The sequence below is a fragment of the Xylocopa sonorina genome, chromosome 8, assembly GCF_050948175.1.
Source record: "Xylocopa sonorina isolate GNS202 chromosome 8, iyXylSono1_principal, whole genome shotgun sequence".
NCBI classification, from domain to species: Eukaryota; Metazoa; Arthropoda; class Insecta; order Hymenoptera; family Apidae; genus Xylocopa; species Xylocopa sonorina.
Window position 1 is genome coordinate 2824818 of NC_135200.1, and position 25476 is coordinate 2850293.

At 38.9% G+C, this 25476-nt stretch overlaps 3 protein-coding genes across 10 annotated transcripts in view; 2 read left to right on the top strand and 1 right to left on the bottom strand.

Moving 5' to 3' along the window:
• C3g (C3G guanyl-nucleotide exchange factor) overlaps positions 1-14960 on the bottom strand; it is a 78792-nt gene extending 63832 nt beyond the window's left edge. The window contains exon 1 of one of the 2 annotated variants that reach the window (XM_076899537.1): positions 14704-14960. In XM_076899537.1, the coding sequence (XP_076755652.1) occupies positions 14704-14737 (34 nt within the window). In that variant the 5' untranslated portion in view covers positions 14738-14960. Of the gene's footprint in view, positions 1-8269; positions 8427-14703 lie in introns of those variants that run through there. The other variant, XM_076899538.1, reaches the window with a different exon arrangement.
• On the top strand, positions 14778-16768 carry LOC143426255 (leucine-rich repeat-containing protein 57). Its single transcript, XM_076899546.1, has 2 exons — positions 14778-15120; positions 15189-16768. The coding sequence occupies exon 2, from the start codon at positions 15376-15378 to the stop codon at positions 16138-16140; it is 765 nt and encodes a 254-aa protein (XP_076755661.1). The 5' UTR covers positions 14778-15120; positions 15189-15375; the 3' UTR covers positions 16141-16768.
• A 1209-nt stretch (positions 16769-17977) lies between these two features.
• Pcl (polycomb protein Pcl) lies at positions 17978-25258 on the top strand. 7 transcript variants are annotated; one of them, XM_076899539.1, is made up of 11 exons: positions 17978-18204; positions 18278-19093; positions 19663-19808; positions 19910-20110; positions 20420-20611; positions 20744-20916; positions 21011-21206; positions 21310-21551; positions 21656-21847; positions 22131-22347; positions 22417-25258. In XM_076899539.1, the coding sequence occupies exons 3-11, from the start codon at positions 19677-19679 to the stop codon at positions 23344-23346; spliced, it is 2475 nt and encodes an 824-aa protein (XP_076755654.1). In that variant the 5' UTR covers positions 17978-18204; positions 18278-19093; positions 19663-19676; the 3' UTR covers positions 23347-25258. The 7 variants fall into 7 exon arrangements, with proteins under 7 accessions (XP_076755654.1, XP_076755656.1, XP_076755659.1 ...); XM_076899541.1 differs by lacking the exon at positions 17978-18204 and having other exon boundaries at positions 18236-18829; positions 18957-19093; XM_076899544.1 differs by lacking the exon at positions 17978-18204 and having other exon boundaries at positions 18236-18583; positions 18957-19093.
• The last annotated feature ends 218 nt before the right edge of the window (positions 25259-25476 follow it).

The following is a 25476-nucleotide window of genomic DNA, read 5'->3' on the forward strand; positions in this document are numbered from 1 at the left end:
GTTACGATGGAGAACCGGATGGAGAAACCGAGAAAAAGTATATTCATAACGATGGATATTTTTCAGCTCACTGTTTATGATTTAAATTTACACTCTAATCATATTTGAAGCAACGTACAGCTGTTCGTAAGAGAAACTTTCCAACTTCTTGATCGCATTTGTAAAGATAACCACTAACCAGTTTCACGGTAGATTGATTCCATTAAACACTTAAAAATAGGCTAAATGATAGTCCACTAAACGCACGAGCATATTACGCGGTTCAGGGTGATAGTGGTAGGCTACGATTATCGTCGATCACTATCTCAGCGACGTAAAGCGATGTTTCTTAAGCTACGCTGCGAAACACATGTGTGTAATTGCACATGATCTCACGGACAGTATATTTAGCGGGTGACTGCGAGTTCACGCTGTAAACAGATAACACCGCCAGGCGACAATACACTGTTTGCTGAACTTTCATTCCACGATGACTGACGCGTAATTAATGATACGTGGTACTCGAGACTAATTTGCCCGATGTTTAATGGCAAATTTTTCACAGAATAAAAAGCTAGAACATAAAAGAGTTAATGATAGCGATTAGAAAATGGTGGAGCCAAAGAAGCTCGGATATTTAGATTGAACCCAACCGATGACAGTACGCCTAAATATACGTGCGATGATACATTTAGCAGCCTCAAGTACTACACCAAAGTAGAGTACTGAGGTACATTCCAGTACCGCGATGTCTATTTTAGCACTGCGGATGTTTCGCTACGACTTCTTACCGCTTCCTGGTCTTCCATGCAACCTCGTGAATATAGTAATAGGTGCCTCTGATTTATCATTTCTATCCTATCATTTTACGCACAGAATAGCGTATGAAATGTAATACCAGTATTGTAGAAGTTGATGTTACCATTCAAGGAAAGATCTCATTTCGACAATTTTACTAAAAGAACTTGTAATTGGACGAATCGTAGTAAAAGCATTAAGGAAAGAACTTCGATAGAACAGAACAAGTATTCTAAATGAATATATCAAATGTTAAAATTCATTTTCCATATTAATCAAAATATTTTATCAAATGAAATTTATGTCGTCGATAAATAAATTTTGGCAAACTTTTTGGCAAACTTTTTAAATTTCACGAGACGGTAGGATAGTAATCTTATCCTCTAGATCGTCAGTCGATAAAACTGCATCGTTTAAGAAACGAGGTACGTCGAAGAACCTTGAAGGTTCCATCAGTTTTCGAACGAAACAAACGATTCGCGGTTACTGGAGCGAGGAACCGTCCTTTTCTCCACCTTCGACCACCACGATCGCGGTTTCACGTCGCTTTTACTACTTTCCGAACGACGTGTGTATGATTCGATACAGGACCAGGAGGTCAATCGTGTAACTCGTTCCACGCTGGGCTGAACACAAGGACCGCGTTTTTTTTTTCTGGCCTGCTTGCTCCCGTTAAATTATCGAGTTTTCTGGCAATATTTATACACCCCGGAGCCACGACTTCAAGCCTTTGTCGAAGAAATGAAACGTGACTCGATAGGCTGGTTGATAAAATAAGCGTGAAACGAGCGGCGAAAAGGGGAGAAAATGAGAAGTTTCGCGTGCAGAGTTACCAAGTGTACGAGCTGAATTGCGTTCTCGAAAGAGGAAGAAATTAGTACGGTGTTTTGCTATGTGGAACAAGGACAACATTATTTGTTTGAGAGAATGTAATAGAAGCTTCAAGTTCTATTTCAAGCTCCTTTACCATCTAATATTCTGATATTTTTAAATATGTACTCGCGTATGCGAGCTTTGGTTAACGACTACTAGCAATATCTTTTTCCAAAACGCCAAATTAAAACTTGAATAAATCGTGAAAATTGTTTTCAAAAACTAAATTTGCCGATGCTCTGGTAAAAGGCATCGGTAACCGTGCAGACTTTGTCGTATACAAATATTTTCGCAGTTATTATACGAATGTAGATCTTTGAACATTGGCTACGTGCAGAGATTAAGACGAAGTGCTCTTTGTTTAAGACACAGTATCATGACAGAAGCGTGAAAAACACTCGTGACACTCGTGCAGTGATTAATGAACCAACAAGCAAGTGCAACATTGGTAATGAGCAATTATAAATAAAATGCATACTGTAATACTTCATTCCATCAAAACAGAAATATTCTAAATAGCTCGAAAAAATTGTTTAAAAATCAAGTGTAAGAATTGCAAGACGAAACACTGCGGGCCGTTCCAATTACTTTAGCGTACACTTGGACGGCCTTGTAATCATGGAAATTCGCGGGAATGTCGCGGCATCGCGGATCGAGATTTCCTGATTAATAATAATTAACAGTGATGAACTTGCGACCCAGTTACGCTCGGCTTCCCGTCGCACCCAAGGCGCTCCGTTATTTTCGGAATTCGATGGACCGCGACGCGAGTCCACCGATTCGCTCGATCGTTCGACGCCACGCGTCAGGATCGACGGGTTTTTTACCACCGCGACGAGCCGAGGCGAGGCGAGACGAGTTCGTCAACATTAATGTTAACTGGTAAGAATGAGTCGCGCCGCGAACACGGCTTCATCTCCAAAAATAAAATTGGACGGGCCGAGTGTAAAATGTTTTCATCTTTGTCTGTTGTTTCGTCTTTCCTTCTTTCTACCGCCATTTTTTTTCATCCCTCTTCATACTCTGTACTCCGTGCTCGGTTTCCTTTTTGGCGAGAGATTCTTCTGTTTCGTTTGACGATGAAATATTGTATTCAACGGTGGAAAGAGTTGTGCATATTGCGATCGGAAATGTGTAATATCGAGTATCGTAACGGATGAACGGGCATGTAGCGAATGAAATAAAGAGTGGGTATAGGGGGGAGGAAGCCGCGGCAATTGGAAAACATCGCATCGCGCAATTAAACCGCTGAAAGTGACAGGTTATTTAATATACGCGAAGCGAAGTTAAAAGCCCGAACGGAGCTTCGTGCTTCCTGCTTTTCAGATTCAAGCCGAAACGAATTTTGTGGAACTTTTTATAAAAGATTTGGTCGATCGTTTCTCGTTTTTCCGTTATTCGAACGAATTTGTTTTATTGAAACTTTCAAACGCGATTATCACGAAATAAATCTCTAATCTCTGGTCAATTACAAGATTAACGAATACAGTTGGAAATATTGACGGTTACGTATAATCGTGTTCGAGCGAGGAACACCGTCAACGCGGATTAAAACGCTCGGATCGGGCAGCTTCTATTCCGCTAACTGATCGGGCCTTGATCGCTTATTACGCAGCGTCTATGTTCCGTTTGTTCTAGATCGTCCGGCATGTCGCGATCTAGGTCGTGAAGAGCATCGCGCACATCTGATCGTTTTTCATCACTCGTTTACAGAAAAGTATTGATCGATCCCGATGAAACGGAATGAAGAACGAGCGTGAAGACTCGGTAGTAGATTTGGCGAACGGTCGCGTCGTGGCTGATCCGACGATATCGGTTACGAGCCATTAAACGCATTGCCGCAATTGTGTTGAAAATTGGTGTGGCGGCGCGTGCCGTCGCGACGACGCACCAACTTGGATGATAAATGCGGTTGCTAACGATCTCTAGGTTCCTTTCTAATTTAATTTAATTAATTATCAATAGATTTTAAGTAATTGCTGTTTAGTAGTTAATTTGTTAATGGAAGTTTGCATTTTAGGTTTGAAGAGAACTGCTCAGATGAATTTAATAAAGCGTGAATATGTTTTTTACACTAACCAAGGTTAGCTACTGGAAAGGAAGTTTCGTGTAAACATTTAATTTCGTGCGTTAGTGCGATGTAAAAATGTTAAAAATGTTATTCTACTCAAAGATTCAAAAAGATACAATTCATTCGGGAAAAAATATATCTACTTAATTAGTAGAAAATTATTCATCTCCTTCGAAAGAAATCATGACGGCATAAACCTTTCTATTTATTTGGCAACGTCATCAAAACATCAGGTCACTTTGATTCATTTAAACTTCTGCCGCTATTTCAATTGTTTAAAACAGGTATCACATGAACCAATGACTAATTCAGCTCCCAATCGAATAAATTAGCATCAGTTACCACTTGAACGCGCACATTCGCTGGCAGTATGAGGTTCGTTTTAAAACACATCCCCTAAAGTTCGTTGGTCACGTATCCACTTCGATTTAATCGATTTAACAGAGGACATCGCGAGGATTCACATTTGACGAAGTTTGCAAAGGTAACTTCTTGACTTCTGGCTTAGGGGTAACAAATCACTCGTTTAAAACACTGGAGAACTTTTCTCTTCGCGTAGATACAGAACGTCCATTCTTCAGCCTCCGAATCTAAGATCGATCCGCGTGTATCGCGTGCTGTAACTGGATACAGTGTTCTCCAGTTTATAAATCTTTGATCGATCGTGAAAAAGTAAGTTGAGAAAGTTTACTTTGGTGACACTGACATTTAACTGGAGACATGGGTGCGACGTCCTTGATTTTATAAATCTTCCATCGATCGATCACTCTGTGAATCGACCTGAGTCCATCGAGACTAAATAACGAACAAAATTAGTCTATTCTTCAATTTCGAAGTCTCTCGCTTTTGTCTTTTTTTATGCAATAAATCACCTCTTCATGGTAATAGATTATGGAATAAAGGATGATGAAGTCTTACTTTTAATCGAACTGGTTACATAACACACTGATCGCAATGTGAAGTTCCATGATGAATAGATAGAAAATTTAATATCTCCTTCAACTTCGAACGTAAAAGATTCTGGTATACTAAGATGGTGAAGTCTTACTTTTCATCGAATTTCTTATATAATAACGCTTACTTTCAATGTGAAATACACTAATCACAATATAAACTTCCATGAAGAATAAATGGCGGGAAAACTAACATAGTCTTCAATTTCACGATCATTCGTCATTTTTCTACGGTGAATCTTCTTTACGGTGAGTGATTATGAAAAAAATAAGGATGGAGAAGATTGTCTTCGATGAAAATTTTTATAGAATGTCTATTTTCATGGTTGAATTAATCGATCGATCGGTCGCTCGATGAAGCTCCGTCCCGGCGGAAGATCGCGGAAGAACTAAGGATCGAGAAGCTTTGCCTCTGACGTAACACGGTGCATACCATTTACTCTGGAGCTTCGATCGATTCGCCACACCATAAATGATCGCGGAAAACTCGTGCACCGAGGAGGCTTTCATCGACTCATTTGTTATGAAGCTTCGCCGTCGTTCAACTCCATCATAATTTTCCATACTTTGTTTGCTCGTGAGCTTATCAATTTTTAACTCTTTTAATAGGTAATCTTCTAAATTGTCGACTTTTCAACAGTATCCATTATTTTTCACGCCCATCTTTCTTTTCAATACAGATTATTCTCTTTTCACTTTAATCCACGATCCATTAATTTTCATGCCACGTTGCTTCTAGGAGATTAAAAATCGTCTTATTATCTTTTAGAACAACTTTATGGAATACCGTAGGCTTTCTCCAAACGATAAATAATCGCATAAAACCGTTCTAAACGATCGATTCTGTTCCCATCTGTAATGAAATTTATTTTTCACGTCGATCTACATTCCATTGATTTTCACGCTGTCTATCTTCACGAACATCAAGAACCACTTTATTATCTTTGAAAATAGTTTGGTACACTTTCTACAAGCGATAAGTAACCAAACGAAACCGCTTCAAACATTAATATAACTCGATCTTCACCTCTATCTGTCTTCTACCAATCTTCAAGTTCTATGACTCCTCTACAATTATCGCAATCAACGATCATAAAGCGATTAGCAGAAACGCGTGGACATATTTACGTCGAAAGTAACTCTGCGCACTTATCACCTAAACGATGATCAACGATCCTCCCCACGCGGATGCACTACGATCTAGCGAACTGTTCACCACTCGGACGAACTTCGACACCGATCCATCAACGCACTACGTACCCAAAACCAAACGCAAGTGAAGATTACTGACACGGAAATGTTCCTGGCCGTTTTTCGACGTCATTTCGCCTCTCGACGAGTACGTCTAGACGAGTACGTCAGAGTCGTCTACGAGCGGGCACGAAGCGTAAATCTGGTCCGTGGATCGAGTTCCAAACAGGTCCGTCTGAGTTTAACCGGCGGTGAGTAAAGAGAGGCTGGTTTTGCTCGCGAATAGGAGGTGAACCGTCGTTAGTATCCGTGGACCGTCCACTGCAGGATCGTCCGGTAATATCTGTGACTTTGGCCGGGAAAGAAGGCTTGTCTATTTTAACGGGTCAGAGAGAGGAACACCGGCCAGCAAAAGTTTGCGTGGCAGAGTGAGACAGAGGGAGCGGACATAAAGAGGGGGAGTGAGAGAGGGAGAGACGATTCGAGGTGGACAGAGCCAGTGAGAGGGTTAAGGAGAGGGACAAAAGACCTCGCACAGAGGCAGAGACTCTCTTACGCTCGTTCTTTATTTCGTCAAGGAGAAACGCCAAGTGAAAGAGAGAGAGAGAGAGAGAGAGAGAGAGAGAGAGAGAGAGAGAGAGAGGACGGGGAGATCGAGAAGCAGGGGGAGAGGAGGTGCAATTTATTTGCGGACCCCTGCAGCACTGTGTCAGTGTAAGACGGCCAGAAGAACTACTTTTCTTCCTTGTCTTTTTCCATTTCTGTTTCCGTTACGTCTCGCGCCGCGTCTCCTTCGGACAATGCAACGGGCATTGTCATTGTCATTGCACCGTAGATTGGATTGGCTCGCGTAAGAAAACGACCGAGCAGATTTCATTTTCCTCCGAACGGAGCTTTCCTTTTCTTTCGATCGCGCGTTCGTGCCTCGAGACGGTCACGGTCATGTCCTTTCGAGTATGTTTGACCGAGTCAATTTTATCTCCTGAAACATTTCGTTACTTTTCATGACTTTCTCTTCTTATAGATTTGCTGATTTCAAATTCTTAGCTAGCTTTCTTCAGCGAATTATTTTACCTGCATTTCTTTCAATAAAATTTTCTTTTTAATATTATTTTCTCTCTTAGCAACAGTCTCGACGAACAATTTGTTCTACCAATAGAATCAGCTATCTCGGGAAAGACGAGCATTTTATGATGAAAGAAAAGAATCACGAGAGAGAAGTTGTTACGTGACATTTTCTCTTGGGGTGTGAACACCTGTGAGGCTAATTCCCTATTAGCGCTCATTTTTACACGTTCCTTACGATTTCGTGTTAACACATCGGTGTGCTTACTAATTTTCATCTAAACGTTCAAGGATGATTATCAAATTATTACGTTCTTTTTGCTTTTAGATAATATTTTAGTTACGGTAGACATTCTACGATTTATCAATCTGAAGGCAATCATAAGCACTAGTGATAAACGGAGTGCATACGAAGCTTATTTCCTCTGTGTAACTAAAAAAAAAAGCTGCTTTATATTTATCTACAAGTACTATTTATCTGCAATTGTAATATGTCGTACATATATATATATGTATATATACATATAGTGACATTTCATAATGTTATCATGCACAATGAAAAAAAACAAGATAAGTAAACGTTTAGAAAATGCGCCTATCGATATAGTAGCAGGTAGGGAAGAGTATTTCTTACAACGTAATGTAATGTATTTCTATGTATTGCGTGGAATCAATAAAAATAAAAACTAACAAACCATTGTTTGTTTATCAGATATAACTTACAAGTAATATATATAATACAAGATAAAGTAATTAGTAATATATGTTGCAAAATAACTATTACGCATTAGGTGTTACATAATTTATGTAACGTTTTCGATTGTAATGTATCAATAACATTATATGTACGATTATAATAGAAATTTTTATTAACTTATTAAATATACGAAGTTTCTAGAATGTTCCAATTAGCGTTCGGTTTTAATTGCTTTATCTATTAATTAATTTTTAATATTCGACAGTGTGTTACTCTTTGTCAACATTCGTCACTCTCAAACCTCTTTTCAAATTCTTGTAACTTCCAATTTATTAATACTATTTATACTGCTTCATTTTCTAGCATTCATTATACTTTGACTTTTCACTCGAACAAGAATGAAAAAATATTCGACTTGTAATTTCAATGAACTCAATGTTTTAAAACTCGCACTCATAAAAAATATATTTTTCTACCATAATCATTATTCACTATAAACCTGAGCAATACATTACTTATGAAACAAAACACTGAATCAACGATTTTCAATTCTAATTAACCTGTCAAAGAGTCCTAAAATATTTTTAAACCATTCGTTATCACGTATAGAAACAGTAAATTACAAAAAGTATGCAAACTTACGTGCTCTAAAGACGAATCCCACAACCATCTTGGCTTATCCAGTGAACCTCATGCCACCTCGTAATATTCCAACCAGATTCTCTGGCGCAGACACACTGTCTCGCGATTCTCTCGCAGAACAAGGAAACCTTCGCTCGGAGCGATGTTGCTACGGCAATTACCTTTGCGGCTTGCGATTATCTCAATCCACATACTCGATGATAAGAAAACGATAATAACCAAGTTTCTTAGTACTTTTCGTTCCAGACCGAGATGTATCGCTAAACGAAACGAAAATATAATTACTGGGTGGAGTTAAGGTTTAGAAGTGGGAAATACCATCAATTACCGGTCCACCAATTATAATACGACACTCCTACAATCCCAACCAATTAGATCGACTCTAATTCAAAATCCTACATACGTATATGCATACAAGATCCATGCAACGATAAAAACAGTTCTATTGGCCACCTTCCCGCTTATCTTCTCCGGGCATGACGGTTAGAAGCTTCGCTTTCGCTCGGTTCTATGACATGGACTGTCACGTTGATTTCGCCCAATTTGGTGACATTAACACTAGCGACTTTTGTCAGCTGTCAGAATTTTCGGATGTTGCGAGAACTCTGGGGATATAATACGGGAGTATGGGAGATGCACTGTCATGGCGTTGCTCTAGTGCCAGACAGAATCGAAAAGCGTTCCCGAGCAGACGATGGATTTGCTCCGCGTATAGCAGAAATTTGATAGCTGCACGCAAGTGGAGTGACAATACACACGTGTACCGAGATACCGCGATGCACAAAATAAACAATGGGTCGTATAAGAACGCTTCACTTCCGCATCTAGCATAAAAGTGTGAGTAAGGTTTAAGACTCACTTCTTTTACTTTTAATCTCAATACTGCTTATATATTTCTCAATAACGATATATGATATTTTTCTTTTGCCAGTATCGAGGTTCTAAGCTTTTTTGTTATATCGAAGATATTAGAATGCTAACAATACCCATATCGAACAAGAAAAAGACATCAACCACGAGTCTAAGGCTGCGTATAGTGATTGGATCTAACAAAGTTTACAGTTCTCTGATCGCAATGTCATGGCTCTGTCACTGTCAGAACTGGTCAGAATCAGCGGAACTGTCCGTGGGCAAAAACCAAGGCGATGGGATCCCTTGGATCAGAAGCTAAATTGGGATCAAGCGTAACACGTGCGTCGACCGGTTTTCGCACGTGCACGCGCCCCTCTAATCCGTGTACGAGGCCGCGTTTGCCCGGCGATACGTGAAAACAGATGCATATTCATGAATCGCCGGCGAACGCACCCTCCTCGCGCGACAGACCGGCCTGTTACTGACACTGCGTCCCAGCTTGATACAGGATCTGCAACATTTGCCCGTGGCTTTGCACGGATACCGATAGGGTAGTGGAAACATGAACGTCTAAACGCCGCTGCCGTTTATGACGAACTGTCTGGGCTAGGTATGCAGCACGGGCTTCTGGTTTTGATGGCCCAAAACGTTGTTAGAGGGTTGACGGTCGGGACAGTAGACTGCTGATGTGTGTGCAAATTATATTTTTACGAACGCAGCTGAAGAAAGAGGTAACTAAACATTTATATGATCCTACGAGTATAATAATTCTCATGCATTTGAATAGTATCACGTAATATCAGGCAAGTACCATTGTCTTATTATCTCTCTACATCTTGTTAGGATAATTTTACAAATATTATGAAGATTTTAGCTCGGAAGAAGGTACGTCTATTCATTTTCTACTTTTCACGTTCGTGGAAAGAGTTGAGGCAGCAAAAAAATACGGTTAACAAACAGGACGGATTTGAAAGTTTCACCGTCCGTTGAAACACCGGGTGAACGGAAGGCAGATGGATTACCCGTTCAGAAACTTTGTTTTTTACGTTTCCGATACTTTCAATCCCGCGTGACTTGTCCACCAGTCACGTTTTTCCCATACACGTGACTAGAGACGGTCGCGAATGTTTCCCCCATCAAGACCACGTGTATCCCAGCGTACAAAGTTTACTTTAATTCAACCCTACCGTTGATTAACTCTGAAAGCCCCCGAACACGTTACACTATAAACCCGAGCAAAGTAATATCATTGAACGAAAAAAAGAAACAATGTTCCGCCACCGAATTTTTATTCCATATTGCACATCGCGCTTTCGGTGGATTCGAAACCCGTATAAAATTTCTCTGCCGTCTGATTTACATGACGTGCAGGAAGAGAAATGCAATATTTTCTCGAAACGAAATCGAGATACACGAAACGAATAGGATATGTTTTACGTACTGTGTAGAACTCGCTGAACACATGGTGTGTCTAACAATAAGTTTACGATAATATATTCAACGAATACGTTCAATAATAAAATGCCTTACTACGTAGTATATCACTGATCGCATCAGTCTTGAATGAAAAGAAGGTTTTTTCATCATTTCTATTTTGAAATATCAACTTTTTAGTTATTAAATACTGTATATAAATTAATAGTACTAAATTCTATAAAAATGAATGATTAATGTAGAAGCTACAGAGGCATATTTAACAAACAAGAAATCTTCCAACCCTTCGCATCTTGAAGTAGAGTACTTGGCAAGTCTCCTTAAAATGAAGAACAAAAAAAGAGAGGAAAAATGTTCCACTGGAATTCTATCTTTCCGATTACGAGGCACGCAGTTTCGTCACTAGTATATACCCTATATTTCCCTCTGTCCTATTTTCATCGGGGAGGTCTTATTCGAGGAGATCTAGCGGGAAGTCGTAACAGATAAAGCCGCCGGACTTCGACAAAGCCTACATATCACGGGCACAATATCTACAGAGGAGAAAAGAAAGATTATTTCGCGACGGAACCGCAGAAAGTGCAGAATTTAATCATATTTCGATCTAACACGTGTTACCGCCCTCTCGTTCTTTCACCATGTAGACAAAGTCGTCCAATCTCCTCCAGAACCCTGTTGTGTACCTTTGCGCGACATACCATAGAATTATTTCAATGAACCAGCCCGTCTAGCTGGAAATTTAATGAGAGTTCGCTTTTCACCGGGAATTCCCCCGACGAGGCTGCGGATTTATTATCGACCGAGTTCCGCGACGCGCCGTTCGCCGAACCAGCGACACGATTCTTCACCACCGCCGCATTTCTCTGCTCCTGGCCGTGTTAACTGTTCTATGAACATCTTTCACAGCACGGAAGCGCAACTCCGTGACGTGACAACGGGGAAGTGCTCGATCAACCGTGGTGCACTCCTCCATAACGAGATTCTACGAGAACGTCGTAACCACCGACCGCAAGTATTTATACACGAAGAATTCTTTCGGGATGCGCACAGTAATTTACCCAAGTGGACGGATGCTACGACGGTGGACGAGGATTTATATACCTTCGTTAACCGCGGCGAGATTCGATTCCTTCTGGTTTCTGCTAAATTGGAACGAGAGGAGAATTATTTACTTTCGGAGAGGACAAGTGGCGGGCTATCCGTAGAACCTCTGAGGAGGGAGCACGTGACTGAGCTTCGAGCCGTCTCAAGCTACGGAGAGGATAAGTGCAGGGTAAAAGTGGTTAAATGGGGATGTTTTTCTTTCTGTAAATCGTTGGAATCTGTGGTTGATACGATCAGAGATATTTCTATAGCTGTAGTAATTAAAGAATCTCTCCTTAAAGAAATATTTAAATTCTATTGAAAAACAAACATTTATGGATATATTTCATAAGGAAGTAACAATAACATTTCTTCGTATAACAAATTCATTTTATATCTGAACGCTATAGAAAAGTTGGCACTTTTTTAAAACAATATAAAAATATTTATATTTTATAGATATCTGGGGAAGCATAATATTTACTTTATTTAAATATTTTTTATTTTATTATATTACTTTACTTCAAACGTGAAATATCTAATTCTTATATTACGAATATTACACACCCAGCAAGAAGCTGTGTGCATACCTCCCAAAGGCATGAGGTACGAAGAAACCCTTTTAAAGGAACGTCGTTTTTATTCGAAATGTTCAAAGAGAAAAACGACCGTACATCGAGGAGCTGAAGCGAGATGCCTTTGGAAAGATGTACGAGGAGCGAATAGAATACGTATCGCGTAAAATTATAGGTTCCTAACAGAGAGAACGTGTCATTTTCAACCCTACATCTACCATCTACTGATAGGGGTAACTTGATTGGCACTTCCTTGTCAATAATTGCATTGCAATACATCTCGATTATATCTATTACGTATAATTTCTATCAATTAGAATTCACAATTATGTAGACTAAATAATACTATTATTAAAGGACAAGTATCGAAATAGTACTAGTTTAACGATAACTCATCCACACAATGTGAGACAATGTGAAACCACAAATCTTTCTGAACAAAATTCTTTCATTATTTAAACTTCTTCTTCGTCAAACTACATTGAAACATTTACAAACGTGTTCTGCATTTTGTAAAAGTACACGGTGCATCGATTCGATCCACGGCAGAAGTGTTAAAAAAAAGTGTACGCGAAGCCCAAAAGAAGGAACATAAACGATCCACTCGTAAAAAGTTCGTGCTACTTTCAACGACTTTGCAGCGACGTTAAAAGTGTATTAAAAGTTCGGTAATCGATGATGACTTCAGTTTTTTTATCGACGTCTTTTTCTGCACGTCACGTTCGTTCCCCGTCAGCGAGGATTCATTTTTTAAACGCGAAAGACATCGAGGGAACACGATAGACAAGCTATGATTCGAAACAAGCAACAAATCAAGTCGCATTAAACACAATTACTAGCGACAGATGACGTAGGGTACCAAGTTGGTTGCTACTCGTTATCCGACAAATTGATCAAACTGCCTTTACTTAAGTGTATCTGTCCATCACCGAGCCCTACGAGGTCGAACGTATCAGTTCTGATAAGTAGCACCTGTTATTATAATAATAAAATAAAAGCATGGATTCTCTGCGACCAAATTTCGCACGGTTCAAGCTGTTTCCCGTTCTTGGATTTAACAAACAAAATCATGATCGTCGATACACTACGCAAAATATCTAATAATTCATGTATCTTTAATACCATTGAACAATAAAACTAAAAATATAATATGAGAAATTCTTAGTTCCACCTAAAATGCATAGATTGTAGAAATATATACTATACACATAAATATACACTATACTCAGATATAGTATAATTTGAATTTATCGAGTAAGAAATAATAGTTGAAATCAAATATTTGTTCTACCTTCATCGGAATTTGAATTCTGTAATTAATAATATATCTAAAACGACTGCCAATCACTTGTTTGCAGAACGAATGGGACTAAAATACACCGCGTAATAACTCTGAAACGCGAGGAAACCCGCGACCTCGGCCCTTCAAGCGTTTAATACGGTCCTCGTGAAAATACTGCCGCACCGATGGCGGGGTAACTCTTTGTTTGGAGGGTGCGAACGCGGGCTAGAAAACTCGTGACACGGGCAGCTGTTCGAATTACATTGGGCTCACCCCCGGCGCGTGGACGGTTTATTGACACACTCTCCAGGCGACCGCGTATTATTACCAGCGTCGTGCATTCGTCACGAAACGTACGGCCCGTTTTTCAAGAAAGAGAACAGAGCATCGGGACGAATCCCGGCTCCACGAGCCGAGAGAATGAGAGAAAATCAACAATGCTTCCACCTTTTCCCTTTTGTCCATTCTTCACGCAGCTCACTCTCTCTCTCTCCCTCTCTCTCTCTTTTGGTATCGGGCAACATCGATTCTCTAAGACGCAGGACGCTCGAAAGCGTGCACACGATGCTTCTCCGAATGACAGCGAAGAACATTTTAATTCATAAATTTGAAAGTCAAATTACAGACACGTTCTTTTTGCGTATGACTGTTGATTTTCAAAGCTGTAACAGCAACGGACGGGCAACATCGTCGATGAATCGAACAGAGGTAGAGGTTACTAGTACTGATGTACCCGGTGGGTTATCGTACATTTATAATTGGCATTCGCCGCGCGTGATGTTTGTCGAAAGGTACATCATGCATCTCTTAGGAAGATGCTCGTTACGATTGTCAAGTATGAAACGAGCGTCTGTAGCGATGACACTACATAAAACGAAGAAAGGGGAGAGAAGCAGAGGCGATAGAAGAGGCGTGCTTACACGCTTCGGGCCACACGCATATGCTTTTGACGTTTCGCGTCCGGTAGCGTCTGTGAAAGATCGCTCTGCTAATATTTAGATTAACGCGGCATTCGGTACAGTGGCGTTCGGAGATGTTAACCTGTGAGAAGTTCCTGTGATACGTTAGCTCTTTGTATACGAATAAAAACTTGACTGACAGGGATAAAAAAGAGCAACGGGTCACGGCGGCCGGGTCCCGTCGTTGTTAAGAGAACATCGTATGTACGTTCTCTTTCATCGTGGATCATAGTAGAAATACCAACTTACCTGCATGCTTCTCCGACTTCGGCGTGGAGGCCATCGCTAGCCGGTAGTATGTCCTCTCGAGTCACGACACTATCTCACCATTTCCACGAATGACCGCATCGTAAACTACACACCAGTAGCTGCCGCGGCGTTTTCAGTCTGATGTAAACCCGACGTGCACCGCTACATCTTCGTTTGTCGGCCATCTTTCGGGGCGCGAGCGCGCGAACCGCCATCATGCGGCCGTGATTTGAACACGGCCACCGCCAGGCCAATATGGCCGACGTACTGTCATTCGGGTTGACATTTCACTTAATTCTCGCTCCCAAAAGGATGTTACGGAGCGACTGAGCTTCAAATACGGAACATATCTTGGTATCACGTTCATATGAGAGTGGAAATCGAGACACTGCTTAGTGGGCTCTGACGATTGACACCGTAAGTACCGCCGTGTGAGAATTAATCGGAGTGACGGCGCAACGGCTGATTTTCCTGTGTTGGTACAGTGGCACGCAGAAGCGATCGTCCACCGATGATCGAATACAGTCTGTAGCAAAAAATTTGTGTCGTACCGTGAAGAGAATGTACCAGGAAGAACGGCGTGAATTTCTTACAAACTGAATGATCATGTGTTAAACAATAAAGCGTTAAGACGAAAATCATATTTCTCCTGCTTACGTCTTTCGACGATTAATGAAAAGTCTCCTTGGTGTAAATCTACTTAAAAGTTTTAATATCAATATGGGAAACTCCGGTTTGAAACAACATTATGAGACGGCAAAAAAAACCGGGACGTTAAAACTGTCCCAGAGAAAACTCGACGAATTCCCAGATAATCTGCTAGTTTTGGCGCCGATGTTACGTACGTTGGATTTGTCCGAAAACAAATTTGTTCATATTAGCGATGAAATTGGAAAATTTACGTTGTTAAAGCAGCTGAAGCTTAATCAAAATAAACTAGTCAGTTTACCCGAAGCTCTCGGCGCATTGACAAAGTTAGAAACATTAAATGCAAGTTCGAATCACATACAAAGTCTCCCATGGTCGTTATCGAAACTAACACATTTAAAACAGGTGAACTTGTCTGACAACGAGATAACTCAATTTCCTCCTATGTTTTGTGATTTAAAATTTCTGGATGTGTTAGACTTGTCAAAGAATGGAATCACGACGATACCTGATGCTGCTGCGGCGTTACATGTGGTTGAACTTAACCTCAATCAAAATCAGGTATCGACTATATCTGAGAAATTGGCGGAATGTTCGCGCTTAAAAACGTTAAGACTCGAAGAAAATTGTTTACAACTAAGCGCGATACCAACGAAAATTTTAAAAGATTCGAAAATTTCCGTTCTTTCCATCGAAGGGAACTTATTTGAAATGAAACAATTTGCCAATCTCGATGGTTATGATAACTATATGGAAAGGTACACTGCAGTAAAGAAAAAAATGTTTTAAAGATAAAACATTATTATACTGAATATTTGTCACAGAACTTGTTATGTTACAAATAACAAATATTATATAGTTGTTTTATACAACAGAAACTTGAAAAGATGCCGCATCGTGTTCGCGCAATTATATTATACTCGATACCTGCGATAATGTATAAATGTAAAAATAAAGTCTTAACTGATCGCGAGATAATAGTGTTTTTAATGAATTGATGAATGCTTATGCGGAGAGTAATTTTTCTACGAAGCTTTCGTTAAATAAGCTGGATAAATAATACCAAGATTATATAAATTATTAGTCCAGTAACATTCATACTAGGCTACGCCGTATACTATTTATTACACGGATTATAAAACGGTGCTTTTGTATTCCGTATTACAATATAGTTCTTTTAAACCATATTTTTGCACTTAATGAATACAGCATTAATGCGTATAAAAACAAGATGTATTATATAATATGTGTTGTGGACATAACATAGTATTTTCGACGATATATTTAAAATAAAAATGTAATTTTTGCAACTCTAAATGTTCTTTTTCCTGGCACTTCGTTTTATACTTAATGAAACAAACTTATGCATCGACAATCATATGTTGTGCATTTTTAAATCACTATAACGATTTCTTATAAATGTGTAAAATTTTATTGCACTTTGTATGTAATGACTTTTTCACAGACCAAATTAAAAAAAATTAAATTATTTAAATTTTTAACTTGCAATTGTTATTTATTTCCCAATAGTTCCTCCTGAAAATGTTGCAATTACTAATTGCTTGATATGCAAATAAAATTGTCTTACCATTGTGAACGAAAAACAAATGATGTTTTGCATCCCAAAATGGCGTGTCTGGTCTTTGCTTTCTCAACAGGAAGAGCTGCTGAAATTAAATAAAAAAAAAAAAAAATCGGCAGGTGAGTTACGAGCAGTAGAAAAAGTTACATGCTTTAACTTCCAAGTTAGCAACCCTTCACTTGCGAAAACGTGAGTAGCATAAGTATTACTGTTAGGTATAAGAGATTTGTATTCCACTCTTTTGCTGACTGGACAATTACAGCTAATTTTAGAGCGCATTCAATATCGATGATCGGTTAATATATGAATAACCAATGATTAAAAATTTATATTGTTTTACCCTGCTTGTCTTTCGTTTAACTGGTCAAATTTTCCATTGTTGAAATCGTTGCGTATAAACAATGTACGAAATCGGTATGCACATTTACATACATTTTGCTTACAAATTAATCACGAAAAGTAATTACAATCCTTGTTTTCTAAAATTTCCTCTAAATACATGTAATCCATGAAGATTGCATCTTTTCAATGAGTCATGGCTTATTTTAAATAACAGTGTTTCACTTAACATGTTTTAAGGTCTGTTTTGGACTATTTAAAGTGTAGCAAAACTTATACAAGTCTAGGGTACAGACGACGACAATCTTGTGTATGGAAGATATACTGCTCTAATTGTTGAAAGATTTATAGATTTAAAACACCTAACCAATTTCAAAATCTATCACACTTGAAATAATTCAGGTAACCACTCGTAATTACCATACTATAATAGAATGATTAGCTGCACTGTCACTAATTGTTTATATTATACCTGCACCACAATAGGACGTCCAACTAACGACCATGATCGTATATCAAAATTTAAATGCCCCGTACTACGTTGCCCTTTAATTTTTGTACATAACCCAAAATACAATACAAAAGATATAAATTAGTAAGATATACGAAACACGGATAGAACATTTTGCATAATTAGTGTATTTGGTAATTTTTCTTTCAATTAGAAACAAACTAATAATTGGCGACACTGGTATATACAAACAATTGCAACTGCTCGATATATCTCGATTGAGAAAGTATATAAGGTTAGAATAGCGGTGAAAGGCACGTACAACAACAAGATCGGTAACGTTGACGAACCGTTCCTAATCATATCATACGTTCTCTGAGAGCGTTGTTATACTTTCTAACTAGAAGTGTAAGTGTAACGCGAGAAATGGGCGTCCCTGTTTCGTTAGACATCCCTACGGGGAGCACTGCCACCACGGTAGGTTAGTTGACCAGCGTAGTTTCTAGCAAGTGTTTCCCCGAACATGGCGGACGGTGCTTATTCGAATTTTCAAGGGACACAATGAGAGTGCACCGTGTTCGAGCGGCGGTGATGTCCGTGACTAAGGGCGTGTGGTGATCCTGAGGGTGGCCGACGTGGATACCCGGACGCCGGCGTGATCGTTACGGTTGCGTGCGTGCCGGCGTATCGCCGTCCTGAGTTCACGGGACAGGGTTTTGCCGCGCCGCGATTGTGTGCCTCGGAGCGACCGACCGTGGCGGGGCCCCCATGGTTGTAAATGGCTGACGGGAATCAGAAAATGAGGCCCGAACGTCGCGCGTGATTCCACGGCCAAGACGCTGAGGTACGACATAGAAAAGGTGTACGAAGATCGAACGATATTCGCGCGGTCTTCTGTTCTGAAAACACCACCACCGGGGTCCAAGCACCGCCCGGTGCTAGGAGCTGTCCCGGGGGTTGTTCCTGTCTACCGTATCGCCAGTGTCTTCGTCAAATTGATTCGGCTTTTAAACGCATTTCCCTCCCCTTGATCGGCTGAATCGGTTTGATCTCGCTCGATACTTGTCATCAACGGTGGAAAACCGTTCTCGATAGTGTAGCCGCTGGTGCGCGACGTTTTCGTCTTGTTTAGAATAGCATTTGCAGATGCTCTCGTTCGTTAACAGAGAGTGAGAGCGCGCGGACTGGTTTTTTAATGAGATGCCGATCATATGGTCGTTATTTCTTTCGCAGGTATTCGCGATCAATTTTCGATTCTCGTAACGTACTTATCACCCGCTTGTAAATGGACACGTACATAAATGAATGATTTGACGGACGACCATCTATTTTGCACATTTGCGTGGACCAAGCATTATGTGTACGTGCATGTAAGACTTGCTTTCCTTTCGGTTTTCAACAAACCTTTTTTAGAGAAGAGTGTGCATTAACATTGTTTTCCATTCGAAATGTTAACCATTCCCTCTGTGCAGTTAACACTTCTCAAGCCATGTGTAATCTGATTCCCTTAGGATGCAATGTATTTCATTAAAAATGAAATTATCAAATAACTGTGTATTTTGTATTAATATTAAATAATAGTTGAACGTAAATAAATGTGAGTTACAGTTAATAGTTGGAAAACGTTTTCTTCTTGATGTTATTCAAATCATTATCATATCATAACAAATCTATTCTGCTATGTCATAATTTTTTATGCGTGTATTTACAAAATATTCATTTGTATTGTTTGACAATACATAGGTATACAAAGGTTAGGTATTAGGTTCGTAGAAATTATGGTTGTCATAGTATCTTGAATACAAGTATCATTAGAATTGGTCAACGAAAATAAATGTATATAACATTTTTCTGCTTGTATTGTTTAAGTCTGAGTTGATTGTAAGTGAGGAACTAGTAAAATTTGATGTTAGCATTTTTTGTTGTTGTATTGTTATAGAAACAGGGTAGAAAATGTCAGAGCCGGAAGAAAGTCTGGCAGCGCCGGATAGCACTACGAAGGAACAAAAATTAGGCTTCTCCCATGGGGACGATGTTCTTCTTCAACACAAAGATGGAAAATTTTATCTTGGCACAGTTGTTGAGGTATATGTGCATATATTTTTAAGGTGTTCTTATCGCGTTATATTCAAGCATAGTTTATATATAAAAGCGCATAATTATTATATAAAATGTTATATGTTTAGGTGGATTTGGCAAGGGAGAAATGCCTTGTCAAATTTATGGACAACACCTCCGCATGGTCCTCTGTTAAGGAGCTGACGAAGCTTTCCATGCCAGACTCGGATGTTATGTGTGTACTTTGTAAAAAATCTCAGCCCAAGACTGATAATGACATTATTGTTTGTGACAAATGTGGTCGTGGTTATCACCAACTTTGTCATCAGGTAATAATATATAGTTTATTAACTATATTTTATTTAAACAATCCACAGTTTGTTTGTAAATAATAGACTAAATATTTATGTGTTTATAGTAAACTCAATTATACAAAAAAGTATAGAATTCATATTATATGCATACGTATATGCAACATTCAAAATATTGTGTTATAATATTTTATGGATGAAGTAAATTTCTCTTTAGTTTCTATTCCTTTAGTGAATTTTATAAAAGTAGCAGAAGCTCCTGCGATCTAATCATTCATGTTTTGCAATAAATAATAAAATAAGTGAAGAAAGTATACATACTTGCAGCCTCAGATATCAAAGGAAGAAACTGCAGTTGAGGCGCACTGGATGTGTAAAAGATGTATAGATAGTCAACCAAGGACACGTGAAGTCATAGAACCAAAAACTTCTATGGTAAAGGCAAGTATCAGAAAAGTTTGCAGTGGTAGGGACCAACCTCAGCCGCCACCAGATGATATGACAAAGTTGCCGTACGATGTAAGTAATTGAAAGAAATTTTTCTTATGTTACTTTGATCCAATTAATTGATTCCTTAATTGCATTTAAAAATATTTAATTTAGAAGGTGTATCAGAAAACTGATAGAGTCAATAGTTAATGTTTGTTACAGCCTAATATGTTAAATTGGGATGCACATCACAGAGTAAATGCAGAACAAATTTATTGTTATTGTGGACTTAATGGTGAATGGTATACGCAAATGTTGCAATGTGCTCGCTGTAAGCAATGGTTTCACGAAAAATGTGTTAGTTGCCTAACTTATCCTTTATACAGTGGAGATAGGTAAGGAAAAGTCAATGAATATTGAGACAGAAATTTATTTTGCATTCAGAATTTATTTAATCCTAAAACGTGTTTGTGTGTTTATTATTTGCAGGTTTTATGTATTTGTTTGTTCAATGTGCAATTATGGCAAAGAATTCGTACGGCGACTGGAATTGAAATGGGTAGATCTGGTGCACCTGATGTTGTACAATTTGACTGTTTACAATGCTAAAAAGTATTATGATTTGGACACTGTTATTGTACCTTATGCCAATGATAACTGGAATACTTTACAGCTTCCACCACGGGTAAGCATTTCTAATATGAAATTCAAAATAATTTTTCGTTTCAATTGTGCAAATTAGTTGTTTACGACCATACAACATACGAATATATTTGTTCCCTTGGTAGATCAGGGATGTCAGTGCTCAAATACGCAGAGAATCTATACTAGCGATATTGACAAATAATAGAAACAGGTTCAAATGCGGCAGAGAAATAAAAAAGCGTACCACGATTTGGGGTCTTAGAGTTAGGTTACCACCACCATGTCCAATTGTTAATCTTCCTCCAACTGGTGTAATAGACGACTCTGTATTACGTAAATGCTGGGGTGCTAATAAAAGACTGCAATATCTTCCTCCGCCTACAGGGTTGGTTATCACAATGTTGTCATTAAAAACAAGAGCTTCCGCTATTTATCTGCTTAATGGTGTACAAAAAAAAAAAAAAATATATACATATCGTGTTGTTTCAGACCGATATCTTTACCAGAGAGTACAAAACAATTAACTGCATTGAAGCAAAGCACGGCAGAGAATTTAGAAATTCCTGTAAATCCATCGGACGTGGTGATGCGTGGAACGATTTATCAAAACTCGGAAGCAGAACAAAGTTCGTGTCCAAGTCCCAGTCCACCGAGTCAATCTACACAATCTCTGAGAGAAAGGTAAGTAATTTTTATGATATGAGGTGTTTAAAAAATCTGAAGAGGACATCATACATGTTAACATGTCTATTCTTATCACACGAGACGCGATATATATTGAAACTGATTTCAATATATAGTTGATTGTTTTGTCTAGATTTCATGTCTCAGATATCGCGATACAAGTTTAAATGTCTATGAAATCTTTAAAAACTTTAAGGATTTAGAGTAGTCTTGTAACTAACAGATCGAAATGTAGTGTGCTGTACTAAAACACTCATTGGTTACTTTTAATTTATAACAGGTACAGCGGAGGTGGTTTTGTGAAAAAATCATTCCCATTCCCGAAACTCAGCCTACAGAGAAGGAGACGCTTAATGGCGTTAGGTAGTTCCCGTGAAAGAATGTTACGTAAACACAAGAAACGAGAAAAAGGTGATGGTGCTTTAAGTAAGGCACAGGGTGTTCGAGAGGCTAGATACAGAAAAGCGAGGAAACTATTGAAGAATGCTATAGCGAAGGTAGTAAATAATAAAGATTGCCTTCGTGTAAACAATAAGAACAATCCGATTGATCGTTACGTATTACAGAGTAAGTCTCGTAACTCGGAAACATCCGATCTTCCGCCAACGCCGCCAACGTCGGTTTCTGGTCCACCTACGCCCCCAGCCACCACTTCGGGTATATCTGAATTATCCGTGCCTAGTTCTGTGGAATTGATGCATCCCTTACCACCGTCAACGCCTGCAGACACAAGTGGGGATGAGACTAGCTCGAGAGGAACCTTGGACTCGTTTATCCCACCGCCCAAAGATTTCGAGGGCAAGAACAACCCGTTCAGGAACCTCAGCGATTTATTGGGTACACCTGGCAATCTAAATCAAACGAATTCGAGTACCCCGTCACCATACAGTCAATGCCCGATCACGTTACCTCTACCGCTCACACCCGTCATATCTCAACCGCCTGTGGTGCGGCCAGCGAAAAGACAATTATCGGAAAAAGACATTATCATAGACAGAAACGGGCAAGTGAAACGTAGACGCCAACATAGGCGGGGGCGTCCATCGCAACAGCAGATGCAGCAACAGTACCAACACACAGCGAGCAAGACGGCGGCCATCTTACCGCCACGTAATAACGAAGTTAAAAGTGAATTCGCGAGGAATTTAAGAAGTTCGTTTAACGGTGCCTCGAGCAGTGCTAGTAGTCAAATCGGGAATTGTGTCGATTATGCCTTAAACGGGAGGAGACTGAGACAGCGTCAGAGCAACGAGAAATTACCACCGCCTGATCCGCAACCGCAGAAGAAAGGAAGCGTGCCGTCGTCCCCAAAGTGTTCGCCGGTTAAACAAAGCGCGCCCGACATATCCTTGGATGATCTGAAGTCGTCGGTGAACATATATTTCGGAGCAGCCAACAGGATCGCTGCTGGTGAGAAGTTTGTCATCAAAGCAAAGAGGATAGGACCAAATGGTCAGACTCAATACCTAATCGAGTGGGAGGGACTTAATACTTAACAATAAATAATCTGTTTACGATTATAAATGCATTGCAATCGTATACAATTTTCCGTTTACATCGAGCCTCCACCAGCATTGAATTGCTGGTTCATTTTTCATTTTTTGTTCTTTTTTTTTTTCTTTTGTTGAAACTCGATGGTTATGAAAGAAACTGATTAGTGACAAATTGTTCTGTGTCACATGCACTGCCATTCGTTACATATGTTTATGTAATAAGTATGTATTAATTGGTGTACGATGTGTGACTGTTCTTGCAAATGTAAATTTTTATCTCATTCGTTCAAGAAAGACCGTCTTATGAAGGCACCGTTTCAGGCAACAGTAACAGGACAAAATTCATTGCTGGACAATGAATTTGTTTTTATGTCGCTAATTTAAGGTAAAAGTAAAAGAAAAGTTACATCGATTCACTGGTTTGTTTCGTTTCGCGTATACAGGCTGGGACAGTAATGGTAGTACAACTAGGACTAATTCTATATAAAAAAGTAAGTCGAAAAAAAAGAATAAATAAATTTTATGAAAATGAAATTTTAGATAAAAAGGTTTTATTGTTTATTTTCGACTTATTGTTTCATATAGAAACATCTCTTGTTCAGTTGTACTACAATTATTGCCCTATTCGGTACAAGAACATTCTTGTTTTCCTTCTTCTTTTTTCTCAATTTAGTTCAGATTTGCATTCAAAGTGTACCGTCCATGATTACCTTCGACGCATAAAATTCAATTAACATACGTATAAACTATTTTAATACAAAGGCAGATAAGTAGTACATGTGTATGAAGGAAACATTTACAAGAACAATCAGATACATTGCTTTATGAATTTGTATATATTGTAGCATAGTAGTCTCGCAGAGAAAGAATCGGTTAAACATAAAAACGAATGTAAAGCGACGGGAATCGTTTGTGTTCCTGGTTTTACATTCATTAGAGATTGGCCAATCGCTCCTTTTTTATGAGTTGCGGAGCAGACCATGATCACGACGAAAAGAAAAAAAGATAATGCGAATTGAAAAAACTGACAGTTGTTCCTCTCGCTTGAGCTAACATACTAGCGAACGTTAGTGGTTAGTGTTTAAAGAATAAAAAAGAAGAAAAATTATGGAGTAAAAAAGAAGCAGACATCCTGCAAAGGTTATTTTTCAATACAATCGTAGAGGTAGACATCCGCTTCTGTAACTTCGTCTTCTTGAACTGTCGCATTTTTTGGTAATCTAAACAAAATCAAAATCGTTTATTACACGTGATCATACTGCCACGCCTGCATCGTTTTTCTTTTTATTTTCTGTCGCTATACCTCATGCTCGGAACGCAGTATTTAATCCTTTCCGTGCTCAATGTTAAACGAAAATTTTAGTCTTCAAATGATTTCAAATGCAATCGATTTACAACATACTTTGCATCGAAAGTGAAATGTTACGTAGTACAGAATAAGCAGCGCTCAAAGGGTTAATAAATATTAAGATAATATTAACACAAGTGCGAGAGACATTCAGCGATCATTGAAAGAACTTAATTTTATACGGATATATACGCCAATAGCTCAGAAGGGATTAACAATTATAGTCGCTAACGATTCAATCATCGTTTTCGTGAATCGTGAAAAAGAATTTCTATTCGTCAGGAACGGTTCAAGATGATGAGGATACGGTTCTAGCATTGCTCATTATTATACAAGACTAAGGGGAGAAGAACACACATACCTATTTCATAATAACGTACAATTTAAAAGAGTCGCAGAGCTAAGTACGTAAGTGGTTGGCCAAAGTTATCTGTGCGAAAGGTAACACATTGTAAATTTTTCAGTACGCGGTTTGTCGAGCGGGAGAGAAATCATTTTGAACACGAGACGTAGCGAAACTTTATAAACTGTTCTTGTTACATTAAAAAAAAAGAAGAAAATAGAAAAGTCAAGAAAAAAATGTAGAACATGTCAAACTATTCGTTCGCATGTGATAGGCATTCGCGTAGGCCACATATTTTACGATTCAAAGAATTTTTATATTTCGTGGGATGAATTTTAAACGGACGCTGATACGACCCAAGTCGTTGAAATTAATCATAAATATTCGTGCAAAATTTTTACATGATGTATTTTACTCGTACAGCACAGAATCTATGGTCAGA